This window comes from Strix aluco, chromosome 33, assembly GCF_031877795.1.
Source record: "Strix aluco isolate bStrAlu1 chromosome 33, bStrAlu1.hap1, whole genome shotgun sequence".
NCBI lineage: Eukaryota > Metazoa > Chordata > Aves > Strigiformes > Strigidae > Strix > Strix aluco.
The window spans coordinates 555902-581470 of NC_133963.1; the positions used below are offsets into that span (position 1 = coordinate 555902).

The following is a 25569-nucleotide window of genomic DNA, read 5'->3' on the forward strand; positions in this document are numbered from 1 at the left end:
CTGAACAGGAGCCAGCACTGTGCCCAGGTGGCCAAGAAGGCCAATGGCATCATCCTGGCTTGTATCAGCACTAGCGTGGCCAGCAGGGATGGGGAAGGGATCTCACCCCTGTACTTGGCACTGGTGAGGCCGCACCTCGATGAGTGGGTTCAGTTTTGGGCCCCTGACTCCAAAAAGGCCATTGAATGACTCGAGCGTGTCCAGAGAAGGGCAACGGAGCTGGTGAAGGGTCTGGAGCACAGGTCTGATGGGGAGCGGCTGAGGGAACTGTGGGGGTTTAGTCTGGAGAAGAGGAGACTGAGGGGAGACCTCATGGCCCTCTACAACTCCCTGAAAGGAGGGTGCAGAGAGGGGGGAGGAGTCTCTTGAGCCAAGGAACCAGCGCCAGGACAAGAGGGAATGGCCTCAAGCTGCGCCAGGGCAGGGTCAGACTGGCTCTTAGGAAGGATTTCTGTCCAGAAGGGGTTGTTGGGCGTTGGAATGGGCTGCCCAGGGCAGGGGGGGAGTCCCCATCCCTGGAGGGGTAGAAGAGTCGGGTTGAGCCAGCGCTGAGGGATCTGGTGGAGTTGGGAACGGTCAGGGTGAGGTTCATGGTTGGACTGGAGGAGCTTCAAGGGCTTTTCCAACCTAAACGATTCTGTGATTCTGTGTTCCAGATATGAGGGTCCGTGGGGGGGTCCCTGCACATGGGGGGTGCCCTGGGGGTGTCCCAGGCTTGGCTGGGGGGGTCCCCGCACATGGGGGGTGCCCTAGGGGGGTCCCTACACAGGGGGAGTCTCTGGGGGTGCCCCGAATTTGGCTGGGGGGTGTGTTAAAGGATTTCCCAGGCTGTGGGTACCTCTGGGCTGGCTTTATTAACAACTCAGAGCTGGGCCAGCACCTCAGGGAGTGGCCACAGCTCACAAAAAGCGCCCTCTCTAGAGACGATACAACACACAATACAAAGAGTCTTTGGGGAGTTTCCAGGCACTTCCAGCTCTCAATTCATCACCCATTTCAAAAGTCCATTGTATTCCACAGTTTCAGCTAGTTCTGACCGTGCCGTTCCAATTCCCCTTCGGACACCACTGCTCACTGCTGCAGTCTTCGGCCATCATGGTTACTTATCTTCAGGATTGTTCCTAGAGCACCTGTGCTCTATAAAACAGTATCTATTTATTAATTATTCCTGCTATTAATAACATCCTAAGAGAAAAGAATTTTCTAAAGCTTGTGCCTTTTACAACGGCCCGGCCAGGCCGAGGCCGCAGCTCGTCCCCGCGTAGACCAACGCCGCCTCTTCCTCTTCCTCCCCCTCCTCCTCCTCTTCCTCCTCCTCCTCCTGGCAGATGATGGTGATGGCGCCAGCGGGATCCGGCGTCACCGGCTGCAAACACGCCTGGAAGGACACGGGGGACAGAGGTGACACAGGGACATCCCTGCCCCTGGTGTCATCCAAAATGTCCCTGGGGCCGCACCAATGCCGTCACCCAGCGGCGTCACCCAGCAGCATCACCCGGCGTCACCCACCAGCTTGAGCCGCTCCTCAGAGACGAGGCTGTCGCGGCGCAGCTGCTCCACCAGCCCCTCCATGGCCACCAGCCGAGCGCGGTGCCGCCGCCGCCACTGCTGCAGCACCTTCACCTTCCGCTGCAGCACCACGGCCACGGCCACCAGCTCCTCGGTGCTCAGCTCGTCCGGCGGCAACAACGGCGCCGGGGTCGCTCGGGACACGATGGGGACGGTGGAAACGATGGGCACAGTTAAAGCCGACGAAACGACCGTTTCCGGCGCGGCCACGGCTTCGAAATACGGTGGCGCCGGCGCGGCGGGAGGCTGGGGGGGTGCCTGGGTGATGACGGTGTGGCCAGGGACCCCCTCGGGGTTGTCCCCAGGTTTTGTCACGCCCGGTTCCGGGCTGGTGGATTTGGGGACGAGGGGTTGGGCCGGCGGCACCGGCTCCACGCCGCTGAGGGGCTGCTTAGGCTGGGTGCTGAGTTCCTCCTGTTTCTGTCAAAAAAAAAAAAACCAACCAAAAAACTAAATTCTAATTTCTGGACATTCTGGCAGCAATAGGGCAGAGCGGGGGATGAGCAGCAACGCAGGTTTCTCCCCCAAAACACCCATTTTGGGGACAAAAGCCACCCTGAGGTGACACACCGCCGCTCCAGACCCTTCCGGGCAGCTTCGAAATCCCTGGGGGGGACCTCGAGGACCCTTCGCGGAGCTTCCAGATCCCTCCAGGACAACCCACCACCCCTCAAAGAGCTTCACGCTCCTTCTGAGGGGCCTTCCAGAACCTTCTGGATTCCTCCAGAACCTTCTAGAGTCACCCAGAACCTTCTGAGGACCCCCAAGACGCTCCCAGTGGATGCCCGAGATGCTTCTAAGGGACCCTTCCCTCTCCCAGCCCCTGCCGGGGGAGCTCCTAGATGGTTCGAGAACCTTCAGAGGGGGTTCTGGACTGTTCCAGATGCTTCCAGGGAGCGGGGTCTCACCGTGGGGCTGCAGGGGAAGACGGTGGGGACGGCGTCAGACCGCAGGTAGCGCACGCCCCAGCGGTGCTGGAAGCAGGAGGGCTCGAAGTGGTCGCTGCAGAGGTGCTGGTGGCGGGTGGGCAGCCAGTTCTCCCGGCGCATCTGTGCCAGCCACCGGCGCAACCGCGGCGCGTCGTGCAGCGGGAACCTGGGGGGGGACGGGGTGTTTGGGGGGGGGATCCCCACACCCCCAGTCTCCAGGAGACCCAAAGGGCCCCGGTTTAGGCTGCCCCACGGCAGGGTCTTTTCCCCACCACCACCACACACACCCTGGGGGCTTCCCGCCCCTCCTCAAAGAGCTCACTTGGCCCTTCCACAGGCCCCACTCAGGTTCAAGTTTCGGCTCAGGCTCAAGCTTAGGGCAAGGCCCAGACCCCACCTAGGCCCCACTGAGGTTCAGGTTCAGGCTCAGGTCCCAGCGCACTCAGGCTCAGGCTCAGGCTCAGGCTCAGGCTCAAGCTCAGGCCGAGGACCAGACCCTGCACAGGCCCCACTCAGGTTCAAGGCTCAGGCTCAAGCCTAGGTCCAGAGCCCACTCAGGTTTATATCCAGGGCCAGGCCCCACTCAGGTCCAGGCTCACGCTCAGGCCCAGACCCCACTCAAGTTCAGGTTCAGGCTCAAGCTCAAACTCAAACTCAAACACAGGCCTAAGCCCAGACCCTGCCCAGGCCCCACTCAGGTTCAGGCTCAAGCCCAGACCCAGACCCCACTCAGGCTCACACTCTGGCCCAGGCCCACTCAGACTCAGGCTCAAACTCAAGCCTTGGCCCAGCCCCTGCCCAGGCCCCTCCCCCGTGGGCGTGGCTCAGAGCAGAGGCCCCGCCCCCCACCCCCACCCCTCCTCGCCCCACCCGGGCTCCCCGGTACCGACTTGTAGAAGCTGAGGCTCACCCCGCTGCGGCCGCAGGTGCCTCTGGCGAACTGCCTCTGCCTCGGCGACGAGCTGATCTTCTGCGGCTGCGCCAACGGCACCGTGAGGATTTTCCAGGCTCGGGACATGCGTTACCTCAGCGAGCTCCCCAAACCTCATCCCCTGGGCGTGGACGTCACCCAGACCCCCCGACCGAGGTACCAATGGCTCGGCTCAGGGGACCCCGCGTGCTCCCCCCCAAACCCTCCAGCACGGTGTCCGTTGCCGAATCGTGGGGTTTCAGATCCCGCAGCCCTCACTGCTCGTCTTGGTGGGGGTCGGGTTTGAATTCGTGCCTGATTTTACACACGGTGAGGACGGGGTGGGGGGGGGGGCTGTCAGGTTTACAGGGGGTGTGGGGAGCCCCAAAACTTCATTTTCCCCTTCGTTTTGGGACACGGACACCGTTTCATTTGCAAATCAACTCTGAAACGGGCAGAGCGCTCAGCAGGCTCTGGAGGGGACACCCTCCCCCCCCCAAAGCTGCGACCTGACTCAGTTTCTCCCTCCCCGAAGGCGGCTGGAGCTCATGTACCCCGACACCATCGCCGTGGCCTACGACGTCAGCAACCGCTGGCTGTCCTGCGTCTACAGGGACCACAGCGTCTACGTCTGGGACGTGGCGGACCTGTGGGACGTCTGGAAAGTGTGGTCGGACCTTTTCCACAGCTCCTTTGTCTGGAGCGTCGAGGTAAGCGGGTCCCACGGGGGCGGTTCGGGGCAGCCACAGCCCCAATTCCCCTCCACACCCCCCCCAAAACGTCACCTGGGCGCAGGTGTACCCCGACTGCGAGGAGCGGAGATCCCGTCTGCCTCCCGGCTCCTTCCTGACATGCTCCTCCGACAACACCATCCGCACCTGGACCCTGGGGAGCGGCTCCACGTGTGGGAGGTGGAGGAGGGGGCGCAGGTGTCGGCGCTGCAGGGTCACCAGCACGGCGTCGCCTGCGTCGCCTTCTCCCCCACCGCCAGGTACCTGGTGTTGGTGGGGTACCCCCACGACATGGCGGTCAACGTTTGGGACTGGAAGGTGAGCTTCGGCTAATCCCGCCTTAAAACAGCCTCAAGTTCCCCAGAAATGGGGAGAAAACAGCCCTTTTCCACCTTTCCGCCCCGCCGCTCGGGGTTTTTCGGCAGGTAACGCTTCTTGTTCAGACCCAACCGCGTTTTTCTGAGCAGAAAGGCTCCCTGGTTGCATCCAACAAGGTGTCCTGCAAAGTGACGGCCGTGTCCTTCTCCGGGGACAGCTACTTCGTCACTGCGGGGCACCACCACGTCAAGTTTTGGTTCCTGGACTCCTCGAGGGAGCTGAAGGTGAGGGGGTGCCCCTTTGCCGATGCCAGGGCGCCAGAGCTGAACCGGGCCCGGCCGCTGCTCCGACCCTCATCACCGAAGCCCACACGACCTGTGAGCGGGTGGTTTCTGTAGGAAAGAACCAAAAAACCACCAGGTTTTCCTCCCAAAATTCACGCTGCATCATCCCTTGGCTCCGGCTGCGCGGCGCCGGACCTCAAAGCCGTGGGCACTTGGGCTCAGCTGGCTCTGAGAGGAGCAGGAGCCATTCCCTTCGTTAGCGCTCGTTAACGAATCGCTTCGCAGATCAACAAGACGGTGCCGCTGGAGGGACGCTCGGGGCTGCTGGGACAACTTCACAACAACCTTTTCTGCGGCGTGGCCTGCGGCCGGGGGCTGACGTCGGGCAGCACCTTCTGTGTCTCCTCCTTGGGGCTCCTCTGCCAGTTCAACAAGAAGCGGGTGCTGGAAAAATGGATCTTCCTGAAGGTGGGGGGCAGCTTCCCCGCACCCCCCCCTGCGCCTCGGGTGAATCCCACCGACACGGAGCTCACCCCGCTGCGGCCGCAGGTGCCTCTGGCAAACTGCCTCTGCCTCGGCGACGAGCTGATCTTCTGCGGCTGCGCCAACGGCACCGTGAGGATTTTCCAGGCTCGGGACATGCGTTACCTCAGCGAGCTCCCCAAACCTCATCCCCTGGGCGTGGACGTCACCCAGACCCCCCGACTGAGGTACCAACGGCTCAGGGGACCGTGCGTGCTCCCCCCCAAACCCCCCAGCACGGTGTCCGTTGCCGAATCGCGGGGTTTCAGACCCCGCAGCCCTCACTGCTTGTCTTGGTGGGGGTCGGGTTTGAATTGGTGCCTGATTTTACGCACGGCGAGGACGGGGATAAGGCCCCTTCTTGGACTTACCAGTTCTCAATTACAACCATTATTGGAGCTACTAAAACATTCTAATGATCCAGCAGAACCCAGAATACTAAACAAGGAAGCCTTAAGTGTCATTCATATGGAGGAACAATCTACACACGAGAGATTTGTCTCTCGAATAGATCTGTCTCAGGTAGTACAATTCTCTGTACTAACTGACAAAACTGTACCATTTGGGGCTCCAGTACAACGGAACCCTGAATGGGATGACCCATTGCATAGTCTAGAGTGGATGTTTCTGTCATTCCGGCCACGAAAAACTGCTCCCGGACTGTCTGAGCTTATTGCTGACATAATCATAAAAGCCAGAAAGCGATGTTTAGAACTCACGGGGCGTGATCCGGCTACGGTTGTTTTACCTGTGCAAAGTTGGTATTTCGAATGGTGCCTGGCAAATAATCACGAGCTGCAGGCAGCCATGGCAGGTTTTCAGGGACAGATCTCATATCACCTGCCAGCACACCCCTGCTGAAATTTGCTCGGGAAGTACCATTTGGTCAGAAACGTTTAAGCCACCCAGAAGCAGTGAAAGGCCTCGCTGTTTTTACAGATGGCTCAGGAAAAGCAGGTAAAGCCGATCTATCGCAGTGCAACAGCCTGGTGTGCCTCTACCACTCCGAAGGTCTCTCAGTCAGTTGGTGTTCCCGTTGCTCTACCCCCTGCAATATTCTTGATACGTGGGGACAGAGCGTGGGGAGGACGGCCCTCAAAACTTAATGGTGGCCCACGTAGCCTTGGTCGTCTTACTGTGCTAACACCTGGTGTTACAGTGAGACACAAAGAATTGCGACAGGAAAGGAATATGCATCGATGTGCTGAGAACTGTGATGACAGAGTAACATTGTGGAATCCTGGTCAAATTATCGCATCCTCCCTTTTTGCACCAGGAGTCGCTGCTGCGGCTGCACTAAAGAAATGGACTGGCTGGGGTGTTGGCTGAGGAACAGGACAGGGCTGCACCACTGGCCCTCAGTGGGTCACTAACTGGTGCAGATACGTCAGACACGCGGCTTTGCAGAACTGAGCTGCCGTAGATTCCTTGCTTTTAGCACAAGGACGTGGGTGCGAAGATTTTGAAGGAATGTGTTGTATGAATTTATCAGATCGTTCTGAGTTGATCCATAAAAGCACACAGCAGCTAAAAGAAGGAGTAAAACATTTACAGGTGGATGATAATCTAGATTGGTTAACCAAAACGTTCAAAAGCTGGGGACTGTCCGGATGGTTAATATCTGTGGTCAGGACTTTGGGACTAATTATCTTGATAGTTGTGGTTGCGGTACTGATGTTGCCTTGCTTTGGCACTTTCTTGCAAAGGGCCCTGCAAAAAACTGCTCATGCAATATTTTTACACAAATACAAAAAGGGGGAATTGTTGGGGAAGGCAGCTGGTCTGCCGACAACCTGACTGAAGAGGAGTTTGACCTTGACAACATTACAGTGTATCACTGAGAAAGGGAAGCTTTGCTTCAAGAAAGTAACTTCAGGGAGCTGCAGACTTGCACAGCACGAAGTAACCAGGGAGAAAACTGACACAGGTTATCCAATGAGAGCGTTGGAAGCAACTTTTTGACCAATTACATTGTGACACTCTGACCCCTGAAATATATAAAAATGCATGCTTTTAGTAAAAAAAAAAACCAACTAGCCGCTTATTCACCCGTGTGAGCGCGTGCGTCAGTTTGTCTGTCTATACCGACACTCCACCTCCACCCGTGGCTGCCCGCTGGTGACGGCCGGCTCTGCTTTGGGCACACTGAGCTCAGGGACCAGCTCTACGGCACCGCTGGGGTCGGCGATGAGCACGAGGAGGACACGGACGCTGGTAAATCCCCCTCGCGCGCCGGCGTCCCCCTCCTCATCCTCTCCTGCTGCGCTCACCGGGCCGGGGGCCGCTGGCAGCTCCTTGGAGGGCGTCAGGATCGGGATGCTCTGGGTGAGGGTGCGGGAGATGGGACCTGGCACCCACCACACTCATGTGTCCACCTGTAGGGACCCCCAAGCATCCGGCATCCCCAGCACCGCATTCACAGGGCCCCCCCCGAGCATCTCCCATCCCTGTCCTGCACCCACAGGGCCCCCCTGAGCATCCCCCATCCCTGTCCTGCATCCACAGGCCCCCCTCAGCATCCCCCTCAAACTCCCCTCATAGCCCCCCTAAAATCCCTACAACTCCCCAAACCCACCTCGTAGCCCCCTACTCCCCCCTAAACTCCATACAACCCCCCAACCCTTCTCATAGCCACGCTACAACTCCCAAACTCCCCTCGTAGCCCCCCTACACCCCTCTGAACTCCCTACAACCCCCCCAAACCCTCTCATAGCCCCACTATGACCCCCAACACCCTGCCTTGTGGCCCCCCAACACCCCCCAACACCACCCTCTCTCTCTCCCCAGGCCAGCACCAGCCCCAGACCAGTGGACTACAGCTGCAGGACCCCTGGGGCCCCCTCTCTGGGGGGGTACAACCCCCACACCCCCGGCTCGGGGATCGAGCAGAGCTCCAGTGACTGGGTGACCACCAACATCCAGGTGAAGGTCCGTGGCACCTACCCTGACAGTCAGGTGGCAGGACAGACCGGCGTCATCCGCAGCGTCACGGTGAGACCCCCCCCCCCCACCCCGGGGCGGTGGTTTTGGGGCAGGGAGGGGGTAGCGCACATGGTGATGCTGATTTCCCCACCCCCCCTTTTTTTGTTTTTGTAGGACAGGATGTGCATCGTCTACCTGAAGGACATCTGCTACATGGTGAGCATCCCCAGCGAGCACCTGGAGCCCGTCACCCCCACCAGAAGGAACAAGGTAGGGCCCCACCCCAGGCCCCTCCTTTATCCTGGGCCCCCCAACACTCCCCCCACCACCGCATGCTCCTTTGGGGACCTTCTAGATCCCCTCAGGTGCTACCCCAGCCCCTCTGGGACCTCCCCACAACCCCTCTGGGACCCTCCCAGCACCCTTGGGTCCCCCCACCAGCCCCCTTAAGGCCCACTCTCCCCCCATTTGCCCCCCACCTCAGGTCAAGGTGATCCTGGGGGAGGACTGTGAAGCTACCGGGATCCTGCTCTACACCGACATGAAGGATGGGATCGTCCTCATGGATTCAGGGGAGGTCAAGGTCCTCAACCTCCGCTTCCTCGGCAAACTGGTGAAGGCTTGAGGGGGCCCCCCCCTGTGCCCCCCGCCCCGCTGCTGCCCCCCATTTTCTTTGTGTCCCCCTATTTTCTTCCTACACACCCGGTATTTTCCCCCTGGTCAGTGTTGCTGGTTGTAACAAGGTTTAGTTGTCAAATAAACGCCTGTGGGTGCAGCACCCCCTCTTCTGTGCTGCCTTCTGGGGGGGGCCTGTAAAGCTTCGGGGGGGGGGGGGGGGGGGGGGGGGGGGGAGGTGTTGAACCAGGACCCCGCTCCGGGGCGGGGGGTGAAGCGGCTTCAGCACCAGCCGCGCATATGCTGCACCCTTACAGCCCGCCTCCGCTTCCGCCTCCTCCTCTCATTGGCTGTCCCGCCGACGGCCCCGCCTCCCCGCCGCCGCCATTGGCCAGCAGCCGCGCCGCCATTGGTGGCCGTCCCTCAGTCCCCGCCCCTCGCATCTTGCTCCCGCCCCGATTCTCCCGTGCCGCCGCCGCTCATTGGCTGGAAGCACAGCGAGGGGATTGGCTGCGGCGGCCGCGCCTGCGCCCTGGGGCCCGCGGTGCGGGAAGATGGCGGCCGCGGCGGCGGCGGCGGGGTGGGTGGTGGCGGCGGCCTGCGGGGCTCGCGCCGCCCTGGGCGCCCGCCGGGCCCGCGCCGCGCTGGGCCGGGCCGCCAGCGGCACCGCCGGTATCGAGGCGGTGCTGCGGGAGCGGCTGCGGCGGCACCAGCTGAAGCTGGGCCTGGGCCTGAGGGGACGGGCGGGCGGGCAGGGTGGGGAGGGGGGGCACGGGGGCTCCACGGGTGTCCCCAGCTGTCCCCGGGCTTGTCTGGGGGCGCCGCGCCTGTCCCTGTCTTTCCTCGGGCCCTCCCCGGGAGCCCCCGGCGGTCTCTGACTGGCGCTGCGTGTGCCCAGAGCTCCCCGGCTGTCGCTGGCCATCCTCGGCCACCTCTAGGCCTCCATGGCTATTCCCAGGGCCCTCTGGTTGTCCCTGGCCATCCTCGGCCACCCCCAGGACTCCCTGCCCGTCCCCAAGTGTCTCTGGGGCTCTCTGGGTGTCCCTGACCATCCTCAGACATCCTTGGGGTTACCTAAATGTCCCTGGTTTTCTCTGGGTGTCCCTGACCATCCCCAGAGCTCCCTGGGTGTCCCTGAGTGTCCCCAGATGTCCCCAGAAGCTTCTTGACTGTCCCTGGGGCTCCCTGGATGCCCCTTGCTATCCTCTACCATCCCCAACTGTCCTCAAGCGTCCCTGGGTGTCCCCAAGCCCCTCATCACAGTGTCTGTGCCCCCTCTCCGTGTCCTCTCGCCTCACAGACGACAGAAGGACCCCTGGGACACCCGGTATTTTCCCCCTGTTCAGTGTTGCTGGTTGTAACAAGGTTTAGTTGTCAAATAAACGCCTGTGGGTGCAGCACCCCCTCTTCTGTGCTGCCTTCTGGGGGGGGGGGGGATCTGGCTTCAATGGCAGATGCACCAGAGAAAATTTTCTGCTGCCTTTTTAAGTTCATTGTACCCGCTGATTAGCATATCTGCTCGCCTTTAGTTTTTTTTCTCTGGCCCAACAGGTTTTGTTGCATCTGGCTTCAGGGCAGGAACGTTTGCCTCTTGTCAGTTCATCAGCAATGCATGCAAGGGGTCTGGCCTACACAGTAGAGCCACAGACGGCTCCAGGATGGGGCAACTCAGCACACCTCTGCCCCTTTGAGGCTTGTTTAAAGAGTCCGGACAATGCACCCGCAAGGAAGTGGGGGGGTGCGTCCTTCAGTACACTCCCGCTTCTCTGGGCGACATCCCCTGGACCAATTCACGGGCCGCAGCAGCTTCTCTTGGAGGTCTGCACAGACACAAGCAAGCTTTGAGGCAGTCATAGGACATTTCAGTCTCTCATCCCCCCCAAAATCCCACTTTTCCCCCTCAAAACTCCCTCCAAAACCTTTTTCTCTCACACCCCCCCAAACCCCATTTTCCCCTCAAAACTCCCCTGAAATCCCACTTTTCCCCCCAAACTCCCACTTTTTCCCCTCAAACCTCTCCCCCAACTCCACTTTTTCCCTCAACCCTCCCACCAAAACCCACATTTTTCCCCCAAAACCCCCTTTTTTCCCCTCCCCAACCCCTTTTTCCCTCACAACCCCCCCAAAAAAACCCATTTCCCCCCTCAAAAGCCCCCTCAAATAAACCTTTCCCCTCACAGAAACCCCGTTTCCCCCAATCCTGCCACTTCCCCCCTCACACCCAAACCCTACTTTTTCCCCCCCAAAACCCCCTTTTCCCCCTCACAACTCCCCTTTCTTCCTCACAACCCCCCCAAAAATAATTTTTACCTTCAAAACCCCCCTGCAAACTCCCTTCTCCATCACAAAACACCTGTTTCCCCCCAACCCCACCACTTACCCCATCACTCCCAAACCCCACTTTTTCCTCCCCAAAACCCCTTAAAACCCCCTTTTCCCCCCACAACTCCTTTTTCAGTCATCCTGACCAGCAGTACAAAGTCACACATAACGGCAAACATTAGAGCAAACTGCAAGAACCCTGCTGAGAATAGTTCAGCTCCCTCATACAAACACAGCTGAGATCAGACAGTCCTCATAAATTCGATGCAGCTGGCTCAACTGCCCTTGTTTCAAAGAGATGCAAGAATAAATGACCAGGAAACATTTGCATTTTTATCTGAACTTGAAACATCATGCTAGGCTTCAGCTGAGCTCATGTCCCAGACTGTCTTGAGCCCTGCTTCAGGGACCTGAGATCCCAGGCAGCAGGCCCAGACTCCTCCAAGAAAGCCACCTGAAATATTTTTTATCTTTTGGGGAAAGCTCTCACCTCCAGGATTCACCCAGGGCTACTCCCAGGCATCCCCTGGTCTCTTCTGACCGGTGTTTTAGGGACATGAGATCCCGGGTAGCAGCCCCAGACTCCTCCAAGGAAGATACCCAGGATGTGTCAGTACAGCTGACAAAGAAGAACGACTAATCCACAGCTGAAGTTCGCAAGGCAAGTCCCTGTGCCTTCAGGCGGGATTTTTCAGAGCTGATCTGCCCCCCCACCCCCATCCCACCCCCGACAGATGCTTTCAGGGGGATAAAACCTGCCCCGAGATGCCTGACCAACACCAAAGGAAAAAAATATGCTGCCAAACTGAAGAACTTGGTCCACTGGTTCAATACAGCATAAGAATGAATGTTCCTGAAACTTGAATATTTTAAATGCAGAATGATCTCTGCTTCAGGTGTAGGATGAGATAATTCTCACTACAAAATGGAAAGAGGGGAAGAAAACCCCTAGCTCCACCTAAATCCTTTAAAAAAACCACCACCTTTTCTCCTCTTTGGCAGCATGTATGACTTGCCTACGTAAGGGCTGTTGCAAATACACTTCTTGAACCTCAGCTATACAGACTTAACATGACCCAAAAGAAAAAAAAAAAAAGGAAAGAAAAAGATTAGTGCTTATAAGAAGCCTGGGAGAATCTGGCATCCAGGTCAATCTAAGCAGCGGTGTTTATAAACATCAGATGGGATTTCTTCCCCAGCTAAACCCCCATGCTTACCCAGTCGGCTTTGATTGCCTCCAAGAGCCTCATCCAACAGCACCTGGGCTTCCAAAGCCCTCCTTGGCTGCACTAGCCCTGTCCCTGAGCTCACCTAAACATTTTAGACCAAGACCCATTAAAGCAGCGCCCAGCAAGAGTTCAATTCCCCTCCATTTTCCTCAGGAGTTAAATCCAGTAAGGTGGGCTTGACTGTGGTCTGCAGCTCAGGAAGAGCACCACACCCAGGGATTTTATATGTACAGTTGTAGCATGATTTCTTCATGTTTGAAGACCTCATGATGGAAGACCCATTACAGAAGGAAAGGGGCTTATTTTAAGATGAACATGGGGTTCAGAATGTTCTGGCTGCTTCACACTGAAACTAAGTGTATCATTTTTATGCTGTGTTCATAAACCTTTGGGAGCCACAGATATTAAAAAAAGCTATTTAACTAGCACACAGGGGAAATGAATGCTACAGGAAAAAAAAATTGTGTGATTTTGCTGTGCAAACTCCTATTCCCCTTTTAGGCTAAAACTGGGGGTTATGCAGAACAAATTACTTGTTAACTTCCCATTTCCATAATGTCTTTCAGTGTCCCCATAAACAGATTAGAGAGGTGAAACTAATACCGATATGAAGAGTAAGTAAACTTGACAGTCCAATAAATCTAACTGCTTCAGACAAAAAGCTTTGCATTTCAAAAAGGAAATTATAACAATAAGGCAGTTAGTCACAAATGTGTTCCTACTGTCAGTTGTTAACATATATTTATTTAATACACCTGATAATGCACAAACCCACTGCAGCTATGAGCAAACCAGGATTACACCAAGTCGACCCTTCTAGCACTGCCTTCAAAATTTTAGCGCTGTTGTAAATGCAACAATCACTGGAATCATTACTGAGTAAGCCAAATAAAGATATTTCTAGAGTTCCCTCATAATATTTTGCCTTTATAAACCCTGATACAGTGAATATATTTGCCGCCAGGCTTTAACTAGATGAAGTAGGCTTCTATGTGTTTGTCCAGAACTGAAGCTTGCCTGCAATCACATTACTAACACGCTCCATATATTCAGTCCACTGCCATATTGCTGAAGTCAAAAACATGGAATATTTTTTAATAAAAGATTCCGCTTGCTCATTGCGATTTCTCAGTAAAACACTAACACTATTTCAGAACCCTGCTACACTTCTGCATTATAATCACTTCAAATCACACACCTCAGGCAGGATTTAAGTCCTACAGCAGAACAAATCATGGTGTCATTCAGTCGCTTTGCTGACTGATCCCTTGTCACTGAGAGCCGTGTCTTCCCAGTGCTAAGGAACTGTGAATTAGTGCTTAGCAGAGGAAATCCAATGGCCAATACTGGAGCGTCATATTGGCTGTAAATCTAATCTGCAGCAAGAGAAAATTGTTTGTTTCTGGTTTAAAGGGATTTGTAGGACCTGCAACAGTATAAGTGACATTCAGTATTTTATGAATCTCACAGTAAAACTCCTACAAAAATAAATGACAATCTCTCAATTAGAGAAAGGTAGGTGGAGTTGGTAACTTCAGAGCTGTACATAAATCCCTTGTAATAAGGTTGTTACCGTGGCTAACACGTAGTAAAAGGATTGAATCTAAGTGAATACGAAAACATCATCAACTTGTTTTAAAACTGTTTTAATATTTCATGTATAAAACACAGTACTGACTTCCAAAATAACTTAAGAATAATTATTTATGCTTGACTTCATGGATGGATGCCCACGGCAGACAGCACCAGTGCAGTTCACCAAGCAGGTCAAGTGGGGAGCAGAAAACAACCCCCCAGCAGGCCTCTGCCAGGCTGGCAGTCAAAGAGCTTTTATAGAAACTCAAATGATTCTCCTATCAAAAAATACTATTTCTCTTGAAGAGATGATTTCTGCAGCCCTTTTCTCTTTCCATTTTCCTGTCTCACTCACCTGTTGAGACTGCAGGGCCCTACAAACTGCAACCGACCACCAACATTCTCTTTCTGCTCTGGCAGGCAGGGGCCTGGGGAGCTCCGAGCTGCTGGGGGGTTAACTACAACAATACTTGTGCTTTTCTTTTACGAGGCAGAGTGTCAAAAAAGGTGCATCTCATACTTGTTTTCCCGCTCGCTGTCCACCTTTTCCGACTCTTCCCTCTCCATGACTGGCGGGCAAACATCACGTCTCCCATCCAGAAGAGGATTTTTCCCTTTGCCTTGCTGCAAAATTCTCAAGACTCCAGTCTTCCCAGACTTTTGCAGCCATCTGAGGAAAGGCACTAGCAAAGCCCAGGCCTGCACAAGGGTCAGGGCAGTACGGCTGCACGGAACCCTCAGTGTGTCAGTCACAGTACTAGACAGTTATTAACAAGAGTTTCCCAAATACTGGCAAGCTTTATTCGTTCTGTATAGAGAGCTGCAACACACCATGATTTTAGCAGTGCACTTGCTACTTAAAATATACATCTCTGTTAAGGAAATCTGGCTTGCTCTTAGGCAACAGCTGTCTCCTGAAATCAGCTCTAACAACTCAAGATATTTCTAAAACGGTGCAATACTGAGCAACTTTAACATGTGTGGTAATTTTGATGCTTTTTGAACAATGTTTCCAATGGGAATTACAGGAGGTTTCAGCATTCACTGTACTTACTCCAAAGCTTTCACAGCTTTGAAGAGTTGATCAGTGATTCCACACTTCTCAGCATTATCCACATATGTTTTTAAAACTTTAGTCAGTTTTCTGTTTGAATACAAAACCACATACAAGTCACAAGTATTCTCACAGAGAATTTCAATTCTGAAAGGTTTGAAGAAAAATTATGTGCCTAAGTAGTGCCCACCAAGTTACAAGATTAATTATGCAACTAATAAACTCATTATGTTCTTATTTTTGCTGCTAAGCAGCTGCAACCAATTCTTGAGAAAAAAGAACGCAGACCGTAACACCCTTCAGCATACAAGTAATACGGCAAATCTCGATAAGACTGATTTTCTGCTGGATGTTTAGGGGTATTCGGGTTTAGGCTATTATAAAGATACAGCTACTAATAGTGACCAAAACAATAAAATAATTACGAACACATTGTTAGAATTAAAACACATAAAATGCGAGTTTCTTCATTAAACAAGGCTTCCCCTTTACATTGCTTTCCCAGGGATTTGGTGCTAGAATTTGTGAATTTTCTCAAAAATGTGTGTAACACCCGTTAGATATTCTCGTTCCACATTTTAAAATCTATCAAACTTGAAAGTGAAACAACTTTAAAAATAATACCATTTCAGCTACATCCCCTCCAATGAATATAAATCATGATTCTCATGCAACTACAAGCAACTCCATTTTAAATCATCCTAGCTACACTATGTTTCAAGATTCACCCTAAAAGTAAGTACAACATTATATACCACTAACAGAAAATAACGCTGAGTAGACAGCTGTCTTGGTATATGTGCATTTATTTGAATAGGAGTAAACTGCCTAAGAGTTTCAAGTAACCATTAAGATACTGTCAATGCAATCTCTCTTGACTTGGACAAACTTGTGCAGTAAAAGGTGGGGAGAGGGCAGGGATCTGTCATGCCCGTGGGCACAAGTCAAGCCAGAATTCAGCTCTTCCAGCATCCTCGAGCTCAAAGCCGCCTCCAGCTCCCCGCGTTTAAGGAAGGGGAGGATGCTCTCCATGCCTACCAGTGACAGGGCCACCTTCAGCTCTTGCTAATGAAACCAGAGGACATTTCATCCTTTACCCACTTCACGTGAAGGCTGCAACAGTGGCTGTAGCTCAGTGAAGTGATTGTAATATCAAAGTTGTGACTGAAGGCCCAACTCCTCTCCGCTATTTTAAATCAATGCTTCTCAAACCTTTTCTGGTCACGTAATAGAGACTGTATAACAGCAAAGTGCACAGCAGGCTTCCCGGTTTGGATTTGTTTTCCTACCAGCAGTGCAAAGACATCCATTGTATATTTTTCCTCCAACACTAATAGTCCGAAGCAGCAGCAAAGATCCTAGCTGTCAACAAACACTTAAGACAGCAAAAATAATGGACCTTTGTTTTTTGACAGTAATGCAAATAACATAGGGTAGAACATCAGTTTAGTGAACCAAACAACATATGTTGGAAGCATCTTAAATGGACACGATTTCTTTCTCAAGTATGACTGAGACTTACTTGTGAACAGTTTCCTTACAAAACAATTCTCAAAATCATCAAATCACCCTCTCCTTCAATACAATAAAATCAAGACTTCTTCCTTGCGAGTGACTGAAAGTTCCATTACTGTTATTTCAAGAGAAGGACATACTATCTCCCCTCCTCTTCAAGAACCTCCCACCCTCCCAAGCTCTAGGGGCAAATTCCTAATGAAACTACATAAACATGTAACTGAATAACATTATCTGGAAAAACTCCGCAAGCCACATTAGAAAAAGTAATTTTTAAAATTTATGTGTAGGCTAACGTGGCACTGAAATGCTTCTTAATGTAGGTTTCCAAGACAGGATTAAAATGTTGACATTTTCTGTCAGCCAGCAGTCCCAATGACAAACACCTGAAAGAGCAGCATACTTACTGCACTATCCTCAAAAAATCTTTAATATTGTACATTCAACTGCCTTTATTTTCACATAAGACACATTAATAACATTAAAACCACACAGACTTTGGCTTTTCTTATTTCCTGTGAAAATCTTCCTGTTCATAACAAAGTTCTCTGTTCCAAGCAGAAACTTCCCGTTTGTCCTAAATTCTGCTGTTAATCCACTAAAATGACAGGACTTGATTGCTTCCATCTTTTCTGGGAGGATGACATAATGTAATCCAAGCCCCTTTTGAGCAAATCATATTTTATAGGAAAAAATAAATTCAGATGTCACACACGTTTTTACAGACGTATTTACTTTCATTTATATATTTTACGAAGTCATGACATTTTAAAAGTTAGCTAAAACCGGAAAATTTAACAATTTTTCAGCAAATTATTTTTCAGTTAAGTTTACTATATCTATAGATCCCTATCACTCAAACAGAAAGTAAAAGGGTCAGAAATCGCACTCGATACACCTGAGCAGTAAGTTTAATCTATTATAGTGAATGAATGAAAATGTATTTCAAAACTCGGGTTCAACAGACAGTCAACGGGATCGTGCAGGTTCTGAAAACCAATGTTTCAGAGCACAAAGCAGACAAGCAACTCAGTCTCATGCCAAATAAATCAAGTCATCCTCAGCAGTTTTGAGCTGAGCAACGAAAAGTGCCCAGCGTATCGCTTTTCACAACTGCGTGAACTCAGACCCACAGTTTCCAGTGAGAGCACACATGCGGGCGTGGGAAACAAGCACACAACCTCCTGCCCCAGCCCCAACCCTCCACGCCTCTAGCACTCTCCAACAGACGAAGAGTCCTCACTAGCCAGCTGGCTGGACACCCTGACCTGTGCAACACGAAAGAAAAAGCAGATCAGTGTCAGGGAACCCAAGTTAAGCAGAGGGATAAAAGCTGTTTCATGAATGTATAATTCCAGTATTTCTTCCCAGTGACAAGCGCTACATGCACAGACCAGAGATACTCATCAATGCATTCAGTTTTATCAGCACGGGATTCTGTCTGAGCATTTTCTTCCACCAGATGACACAAAAACGACACGGGCTCCTCGAGGGCAGGATGAGGGTGGATCATGGTCTCAGTCTGTATTTGCTTTGGTTGACAGAGAAGGGGTTCGACATGGATTGTTCCAGCACGTCTGTCTCAAATGAGATAAAAATGGTTTTTGTCTTGTAGACGAGACAAGGTATAGTTGGGGAAGAACGTCTGAACAAGCAGAAGGCGATTGATTCCTGAGACGGCAACTACAAAGAGCTGCGGGAGCGACGGAAAACCAGCCTGACTCCCACAGTACTCCCTTAAAAACTGTTATCTACGCAAGGATTCTCCTAGATCAAACATGAGTCACCTGGGCAATCTACTAAAACCACAGCTGAATTTCAGGAATTAGCCTCCATTTAGCAGCTCGCTAAAGATTGCTGAATGCCAAACTCCCTCAAAACCAGTGAGCATGGAGCCACAGTTTGTGCTACTAATATCTGATGATGAAAAAGCAGAAAAGCCAAAATGCTTGCAGCTGGTTTTAGACTTTGGTTCTGGGGGAGATCCAGCTCGTAATTTCACTAAGGATTTTGGGGGGGAAAAGAATGATAGCCTTTTCACACTCTATTCAATTAAAGAAAACATGAAAATAAAGCACATTTAACCAGCAGCTGGCAGGAAGAAAAGAGTAAAGCACAGTTTTGAGCTTTGAGGGGAGAAGTTTCTGTCTTGGTTTGAAGAGAAGTAGTGCTCCCAGATCCCAAGCACTGCCTGGCTAAGTCCCTTTAAAAACAAAGGGTGGTTAGAAGGCCACGTCATTACCACTCAAGTCTTCATTTCACATTTAGGCATCATATATTGACATTCATTAGTAGAGTTCAAGTTTTAAATCTGCTCACAAGGACCTCATGTAACAGCAAGAAGGATACAGGATAGATGCTTTTGTTGTATAAAGTGGCAGGAAAACATTTCTCAAGCAGGGAGCTAGTATGAACAATTTCTAGACTATTAGTTTACATTCTCATATCCTACAGACTCTGTGCACAAATGGAGTCAGAGCCTCTGTAAGGGGAGATCACATTTACAGTCTCCATACGCTACTGAAACAGTCAATCACAGAACGAGTGTCTTGGCTGATCTCTGCTGAGCGAGAAACGAACACCAGTAGGCAGAGGCATTTTACTGGAGTTTTTAGAAAACAGCAATAGTTTAACAGAAAAGTTGAATATGTTTTATCACACGCGTACTTACTGTAAAATATACATAGTCTGTACCATGTATCGTATTTAAAAACATGAAGGACAAAAAAAGCTGAAAGAATAGAAAGGAAGTTACAGAGTAGGTGTTACAAGGGTGCAGCAGAGCAGTCTACACAGAGATTTGCTGAAGACTGCTGTGACAGACGGATAACGTAAATAGTGATTGCGAAGAATATGGTGGTGATTCGTGTTAGAATATGATGACTTTGTTAAGAGTTTGCCATGTACATAAGTTAAAGGAGATTTGTCATAGTTTTATTGTTAAAAGGAGTTTGGAGGTTTTTTCCCTCAGTGACAGATGCTAAGCAGGTGGAAAATTACTGGCAGGACCCCTGTCAGAAGCCCCCAGCAACACCGGATTGTGCAGGTGAAATATGATCGGAGGAACCCTGCCAGGAGCCCCGGCAACCCCAGAAAGCCCGGGGAAGTTTAGGGGGCTCTGCTGATTGGAGGAACCCTGCCAGGAGCCCCAGCAACACCAGAAAACCCGGGAAAGTTTGAGGGACCCTGCTGCGCATGTGAAGGAGGGACTATAAAAGGGAGTGACGTAGCACCACCCGGTGCGGAGTGGGAAGCCCCCCCGCCCGGTTTTTTTTGCTTGCTCTTATTGTAAATAAATTTATAAAAGATATTTTCGCCTCGGCATTTATAACAATTTGGTGACCCCGACGTGATACTTCGGGACCCGTGGAGTGCTGGTTTCCATGGGAGGCGCCCCACCTTTTCGGTGGCTCCCGGATTCCTTTGCTTCCTCGGACCGACAGTACCCCGAACAGAAGGCGATAAGAACAAGCAAAAGAAAATCGGGATTCCCAGACGACGCTCCCCGGAGATTCCCCGCGAAGGATCCAGGCGAAGCCCTCGGACTGTGAGTGACGCCTGGTGCGGGAGGGGTGATTTTCTGCCTGAGTGAGTGCGGTGTGACTGAGGCGTGACAGTGTCACGAAGTGAGTGCGGAGCCCTTCTAGCCGCGGTTCCAGAGTCCCGCAAGGGGCCTGGCCGGCGAAGGGGCGAAGCGAAAGAAAAAAAGGGTTTGAAAGGCCTCAGGCAAGGGTTTTCAGGATAGGCATTATCCTAGGGTTTACGGGATCAGCCTTATCTCAGGACGCCGGCAAAGACTATGGGCCAGAAAGGGAGTAAATCCCGCGGCTCGGGGAGCCCACGGAGAGGTTCCCAGAGAGGGAGCGATTTGCCCGACACTTCTCAGGACAGTCCCCTGGGTTGTATGCTGAGGAATTGGGCTAATTGGTCAGAAACAAAAGGGAAAAGTAAAGAAAAAATGATTCAGTATTGCATGGTCGAGTGGACCAAAGAACCTCTCAAATCTGATCATTTATTTTGGCCAAAATTTGGAACTACTGACGATTGGATATGTCAGGCGTTAAATTCATATCTAAGTAATAAAAAACCCTATAATCAAGAAGAATGCGACTACGCTCAGGTGTGGAGAGGTTCCCGAATAACATCAAAAATCCTATTACTAAAGAATAAAAACACTAATAAGAAAACTTTCAAAGAAAAAGAATGGGAGCCTTTAGAAAATCTTCCTCCTCCTCATGAGGGAGCTCAGAGGATGAGGAACCAAAGCCTACCGCTCCTTCCCCTCCATCAACTAGCAGAACCAGCAACCAAGAAAAACAGAAACAAACAACAAATAGTGGGGCAGAGGTTTGGGAAGGCGTTGGCGGCGGCGGGCGGCCCCCGGGACCGCGGCACGACCCCGCACCAGGACCCGGCCCCCCCGCGGCACCGCAGGGAGGGGCCCGACGGCGGCTGCACCCCCGCGGGGGCTGCGCCGAGCGCTGCGGTCTGAGCGCGGTGCTGGAGGAGCCCGGCCGGGGAATAAAGCAGAGAGCGAGCAACAGATTTTACAAATACGTTCGGGGGTAGACCCGACCTCCCCGGTGGGAGAGGCTTTGCTGAAAACTCAGTTCGTGGCCAAATCGTGGGGTGATACCAGAGAGAAATTAAAGTTAGATGACTGGCAAGATCAGGGTCTGCAGGAGCTGTTGAGAGAAGCACAGAAGGTGTATGTTAGAAGGGATGAAGAAAAACAGAGAGTGAAGGCGAAAATACTTGTAGCAGTCAGAGAAACTCAGCGGAGAGAGGAGAAGCCTCCGAGATCTCGCTCTAATGAATCACCTGGAGCGTTAGGTGGTGAAAAGAGAGGGACGGTAATTAGAGAAAACACATTAGCCTGCTATTATTGTGGAAAGAAGGGACATTTGCAGCGGAATTGTAGAAAGCGAGAGCGGGATGAAAGGATGTTTAAAGAAGAATAGGGGTGTCAGGGGCTCTATTTCCTGGGGACAAAGACATCAGAGGAGCCCTTGATAAAATTGAAATTAGGTCCCCAGGGAGAGGAGTTTGAGTTTTTAGTAGATGTGGGTGCCGAGAAATCAACTGTGAGAAACATTCCAAGGGGTTGTAAAGTGGAAAAAGAAACTGCTCTAGTAATAGGAGCTAAAGGGGAACCATTTAAAGTACCAAGTGTCGGGGATGTAGAAACAGAATCCCAACCCCGTATCGTTATAGGGGATTTATTGTTGCTACCAGAGGCTGAAAATAACCTTCTGGGAAGAGATGTAATTATGGAGTTAAAATTAATAATAATACAAGAAAAAGAACTAAAAATTTATACATTAATGGAAAAAGACGAACAACAAATAGATCCGAAGGTCTGGTATACAAAAGGAGAGACTGGAAAACTTGAAATAAAGCCTATTAAAATTAATTTAATTGATCCGGAGACACCAATTCGGATAAAACAATACCCCGTTCCCCTAAAGGGCCGAGAGGGGTTGGAACCAATAATAGATGAATTACTAAGTAAAGGCACATTGGAACCTTGCATGTCTCCACATAACACACCTATTTTACCAGTTTTAAAATCGGACGGATATTACAGATCGGTGCAAGATTTAAGGGCTGTGAATCAGCGAACTGTGGCTCGTTTCCCTGTGGTAGCAAACCCCTATATGCTACTTAACCAACTATCCCCTGACTATATTTGGTAAAGTAATGATTAAAACCTGGAAGGAGGAAAGCTTATCTACTAGATGGGGAGGACCATTTCTGGTGGTGTTGACTACGGAGACAGCTGTAAGAACTGCTGAAAGAGGATGGACTCATACTTCCAGGGTGAAAGGACCAGTCACAGGTGAATCAGATTGGAAGATCGAGTCAGCACCTGGAGATTTGAAGCTCCGAATACGATGGGAGTTAAAATAGGACTGGATTTACCAAGGCAGACAGAGCGACATCAACAGTAGTAAAGATCTTGAATCACCCACATGAACCCTGTGTGTATGTATATATGTTATAAAGGTTGTAACATTCACAGGTTTTTTTTTCTTTTTGGTTTTAGACTGTTTTGCATGAAAACATAAGTCAGTTTGTATAGTTGGACAAAGAAACCGAAAGAAAAGGGAAGTAATAGAGTGAGGGAAAAGCTGAGGGTAAGTCCAAGTGAGGGCAAGACCGGGTTGGCCTCCATTTTTGCTGTTAAGAAGACACAAACCCGACCGTTGGCAGCAACCCAATGGGTCCAGGGGTAAACAGAAAAATGTGCCATACCGGACCTCACGATGGCGACTGGCTTTTTCTCCTCATTTTGTGTGTTGGCCTCGTGATGGCTAAAAAGGGTCAAAACACTACCAGCTTATCTGACCCCTTTGAAGAGAATGAGTTTGTTCTGTTAGCAAAAACTATAAGTAAAACTTTCAATTTAAGTCATTGTTGGGTTTGTGGGGGACCTTTAGGATTGTCAAGTTGGCCGTGGGTCTCTGTGCCCCTTCCCCATCACAAATTGTAAGTAACTATAGTGATGTTAATAATACTACCTGGGAAGATAGTGAAAAATGGCCAGTTCAGTTCCCTAACAAGGGTAAATTTTGTCTGAACCGAACTCAGAAAGGAGGAGTTGATGTGGGAGAGAGTAAGTGTCAATGGACACTTACACATAAGTTAATTAACAAAGATAGAGGTATCTATATATGGTTGTGGCTTAACGAACAAGGACGCAGCAAAGGATTCAAGGGGTTCTGGTCAGACAAAAATGAAACTGAATATGCCAGACTACGAGGAAACAGTTTTTATAATCGAACTTGCGAATGGAAAAATGACACTGGGTCCTGGTATTGTACTATACGGATAAATAACAATTTAAACGAAGTTTTCAGCCCTTTGGGTGACAAAAATACGACTTATTTTCAAACCCCAAGGACTGCAGAGGGACCATTTGCCAAAGGTACAAAGGCCAAAAAAGGCCACTATTAGATATGCGGACATACTGCCTACAAAAAACTGGCTCATGTCCCTGTCCAGACGTGGAGTGGCTGGAATGGCGATCTATGGTCCTGGTTACCTGGAGCCCCGTGGGTAAAACAGCTTTTATTTTATCTGTTGTGGCATTTGCTGCCCTAATGTTTATACCATGTATGATTCCATGTTTTATTAGATTGATTCATTCAGTTGTTCAAGGGATGCAAATCTCTGCAATACCAATAGATCCTGAATTGGCCAAAGGAGGAGAGGTACACCCACTAATGATGGTTAAAATAAAGAAAACAGAACACCCAAATCCCATACAACAGACCCCAGCATGTTTTGAAACCCAAGCACGAATCAATTTGATAAAACAAAAGGCGAGGGATTGTGAAGAATACGGTGGTGATTCGTGTTAAAAATACAGTGACTTTACTGGTGTTTGCCATGTACATAAGTTAAAGGAGATTTGTCATGGTTTTATTGTTAAAAGGAGTTTGGAGGTTTTTTCCCTCAGTGACAGATGCTAAGCAGGTGGAAAATTACTGGCGGGACCCCTGTCAGAAGCCCCCAGCAACACCGGATTGTGCAGGTGAAATATGATCGGAGGAACCCTGCCAGGAGCCCCGGCAACCCCAGAAAGCCCGGGGAAGTTTAGGGGGCTCTGCTGATTGGAGGAACCCTGCCAGGAGCCCCAGCAACACCAGAAAGCCCGGGGAAGTTTGAGGGACCCCGCTGCGCGTGTGAGGATGGGACTATAAAAGAGAGTGACGTAGCACCACTCGGTGCGGAGCGGGAAGCCCCCCCTGCCCCCCGGTGTGCCAAATTTTTTTTACTTGTTCTTATTGCAAATAAATTTATAAAAGATATTTTCGGCTCTGCCTCGGCATTTATAACAGTGATCATCTAAAAAAAGAATAGAAATGGCGAAGAGAGAAATATTAACCATGAACTCTTCTCCCCTATGCCTGAATCAAGTTCTGCTCAGATCCCTGGGTGACAGGGAGAAGGGAGTATGATTTCATATGAGTCCTGCAACAGTGCATGGAGAAGAGGGAAAATTCCAAGTGACACAACGATGACAATGCTCGGCAGAAGCGAGTATCAGTGTCAAGATTTTAGCTGTCAAATGCTCCACAACAAAGCAGCAGCAGGTAGAACCTTCCTGAAAAACAAATCATGTGAGATACTATTTTCAGCCTACTCAGTAAAGGATAATATCAGCATGCTCAGATGCTTTAAGTTACTTCAAGATAAGGCATTTATTATGCTTCTATTAACCAAATTAAAACCCACTGAAGTGAGGAAACAACACCACAGGCCCTTAAGGGTCATCTTTCCCCAATACTTACATCTTTTGACACTCTTTTAGAATTGATTTATTACGACACATTCCATACAGTCCCAGCCTACTCTTTTCCACAGCTAAACCTGTCTTTATGTAGGTCTCTGCAATCACTCAGTGGCCTTGGCAAATGCAAATAACTTGTCTCAGCTAAGTATTTTCAGAAGTAATTTTTTTAAAAAAGTATCAGCAGCACAGAGTAGGATTGCATTTCACATCCATATATTAAAAAAACATTGAAAATCACCATGTAACAATGTTCTAATCTTCAAAGAAACAGAGCCTTTGCCTCCATGTATCTGTATATAAAAATTCACCGAAGTGCTAAAAAACCCCAAAGACCCTACGTTTTCAGAAATGTGCAGTTTACATGTGTTTTACCACTACTCAGTCGGAATGTTCTTTGAGGGCAGGGAGAAAGGCATTAGCATCCTGAGGGCTGCGATACCTGCCTACAATTTAATCTGCACGTGTGTGCAGTGAGGTTGAGGCAGATGGGTGGGGAACAAAAAAGGTGTGAATACCACAAAATATGGGATTCAGCAAAATTATGATACCAAATTTATTTTTAAAGAAATTAAGTTGTTACCTTAACCACTTCACCACCATCAACTTTCATCAGCTGCTTCAAATTCTGCTACAACAGGTTTGTGTTCGATCGCCATTTCAGAAGTCCCAAGAGATCAACTAGGAATAAGAAAAACAATTATAACATGCAAAATATTTCCTGTCACTCACACTCCATAACTATGTTCAGGACAAACAGGTTTACCTCCTTAGGTCA

At 50.5% G+C, this 25569-nt stretch overlaps 2 protein-coding genes and 1 long non-coding RNA gene across 3 annotated transcripts; 1 reads left to right on the forward strand and 2 right to left on the reverse strand.

Moving 5' to 3' along the window:
- Window positions 1-835: 835 nt before the first annotated feature.
- Window positions 836-3516, reverse strand: LOC141916968 (THAP domain-containing protein 8-like). Its single transcript, XM_074809970.1, has 4 exons — window positions 3389-3516; window positions 2478-2664; window positions 1510-1989; window positions 836-1378 (listed from the first exon to the last, which is right to left on the reverse strand). The coding sequence occupies exons 1-4, from the start codon at window positions 3514-3516 to the stop codon at window positions 1220-1222; spliced, it is 954 nt and encodes a 317-aa protein (XP_074666071.1). The 3' UTR covers window positions 836-1219.
- Window positions 3517-7215: 3699 nt separating this feature from the next.
- On the reverse strand, window positions 7216-8988 carry LOC141917079 (uncharacterized). Its single transcript, XR_012621249.1, has 3 exons — window positions 8888-8988; window positions 8207-8380; window positions 7216-7638 (listed from the first exon to the last, which is right to left on the reverse strand). It is a non-coding gene; the product is annotated as an uncharacterized LOC141917079 (long non-coding RNA).
- LOC141917078 (transcription elongation factor SPT5-like) lies at window positions 8130-8963 on the forward strand. The gene is made up of 3 exons (XM_074810163.1): window positions 8130-8254; window positions 8360-8455; window positions 8670-8963. The coding sequence occupies exons 2-3, from the start codon at window positions 8366-8368 to the stop codon at window positions 8808-8810; spliced, it is 231 nt and encodes a 76-aa protein (XP_074666264.1). The 5' UTR covers window positions 8130-8254; window positions 8360-8365; the 3' UTR covers window positions 8811-8963.
- Window positions 8989-25569: the final 16581 nt, after the last annotated feature.

What these genes read in the sequence shown, in the direction of transcription:
- LOC141917078 (XM_074810163.1), top strand. Translation starts at nt 8,366, where the DNA reads ATGTGCATCGTCTACCTGAAGGACATCTGCTACATGGTGAGCATCCCC. An exon ending in CCCCCACCAGAAGGAACAAG is followed by an intron (nt 8,456 to 8,669) that starts GTAGGGCCCCAC and finishes CCCCCACCTCAG; the next exon opens with GTCAAGGTGATCCTGGGGGA.
- LOC141916968 (XM_074809970.1), bottom strand. Translation starts at nt 3,516, where the DNA reads ATGTCCCGAGCCTGGAAAATCCTCACGGTGCCGTTGGCGCAGCCGCAG. An exon ending in GTGAGCCTCAGCTTCTACAA is followed by an intron (nt 2,665 to 3,388) that starts GTCGGTACCGGG and finishes GTCCCCCCCCAG; the next exon opens with GTTCCCGCTGCACGACGCGC. An exon ending in TCTTCCCCTGCAGCCCCACG is followed by an intron (nt 1,990 to 2,477) that starts GTGAGACCCCGC and finishes TTTTTTTGACAG; the next exon opens with AAACAGGAGGAACTCAGCAC.